The sequence below is a fragment of the Myotis brandtii genome, unplaced genomic scaffold, assembly GCF_000412655.1.
Source record: "Myotis brandtii unplaced genomic scaffold, ASM41265v1 scaffold434, whole genome shotgun sequence".
Taxonomy (NCBI): Eukaryota; Metazoa; Chordata; class Mammalia; order Chiroptera; family Vespertilionidae; genus Myotis; species Myotis brandtii.
In genome coordinates this window covers 1,893,040-1,894,094 of record NW_005366599.1, presented here as the reverse complement: position 1 = coordinate 1,894,094, position 1,055 = coordinate 1,893,040, and the positions used below count along the sequence as shown (strand labels likewise).

The 1,055-nt window shown below is 61.8% G+C and overlaps 1 protein-coding gene across 1 annotated transcript in view; it reads left to right on the top strand.

Annotated features, from left to right (window-relative positions):
- The first annotated feature begins 105 nt into the window (after positions 1–105).
- CHD5 (chromodomain helicase DNA binding protein 5) overlaps positions 106–1,055 on the top strand; it is a 73,477-nt gene continuing 72,527 nt past the window's right edge. Inside the window, 1 exon segment of the mRNA XM_014546193.1 lies at positions 106–152. Coding sequence (XP_014401679.1) covers positions 106–152 — 47 coding nt within the window.

Sequence of the window (1,055 nt, the reverse complement as noted above, 5' to 3'; positions counted from 1 at the left end):
GGCAAAGCCAGCGCCCCAGAGGCAGCTGGGTCCTGGCTCTGCTTGTCAGCTGCCTGACTTGGGTGAGTTCCCCAGCCCCTCTGCCTCAGTGTCCCCACTTGTGGAATGGGGATCCGGACCGGCTACCTCACAGAGGGTGATTGTGAGGACCGGTGAGCCGGAGCCGGTGGAACATTTAGGTCACAGTGCCCGCACGTCATAGGTGCCCAATCAACTGGCCGCTAAGTGAGCAGCATCCAGGGGGCAGCCGACCTGCCTCCCCCAGGAGATGCTTCCGAGACTTGCACCCTCACCCAGTGAGCTGGGGGCGGGGAGGCTGGGCAGGAGGAGGGGGGGAGACCCACGGCGGGGCTGGCGGGAGGGAGGCACTGAATGGCCTCTGTGCCTGGTGCCCGCAGGACTGGCCCCAGTCACCTGGGCGTCTTAGGCTTCCTTGAGCCAAGGGGCCAGGAGGGAGTGATGACAGCAGCTCCCAGGGCCCTGCCGGCCCAGCTTGCCCGCCCCCTGCTGAGGAGGTGGGGGGGGTCCTGGGGAGCCCCATAGTATTTAACACTCCTTACGGGGAGGAGGGGGCAGAGTGGCTGCACAGAGTGCCCAGGGGCTTGGCCTGTGGGATACGTGCCTCCCTCTATTACTCAGGCTAAGAGCCACCTGTCCCTTCATCAGTTCACTCAGTCACCCATGTAGCCACCCCCCAGCCAAACATCTACCCATCTAACCACAAGCCCCACCACCTAACCATCCACTCACCAGCCATCTCCCACGTCCCCTACTGTCTAGCCATCCCCCATCCATCCACCCCTGCACCCTCCCACTCTCCATCCATCCACCCCTGCACCCTCCCACTCTCCATCCATCCACCCCTGCACCCTCCCACTCTCCATCCATCCACCCCTGCTTCCTCCCCACTCTCCATCCATCCATTGACCCAGCATACATTTATTTCCCGACTGTCTTCTCTGGCGAGGTCCTGGATATAGTGTGGAGTGTCTAATGCTCTGGGGCTTTAGCAGGTAAAACTTTTGAGACTTTCCACCTTATCTCTTTGGCTCTGT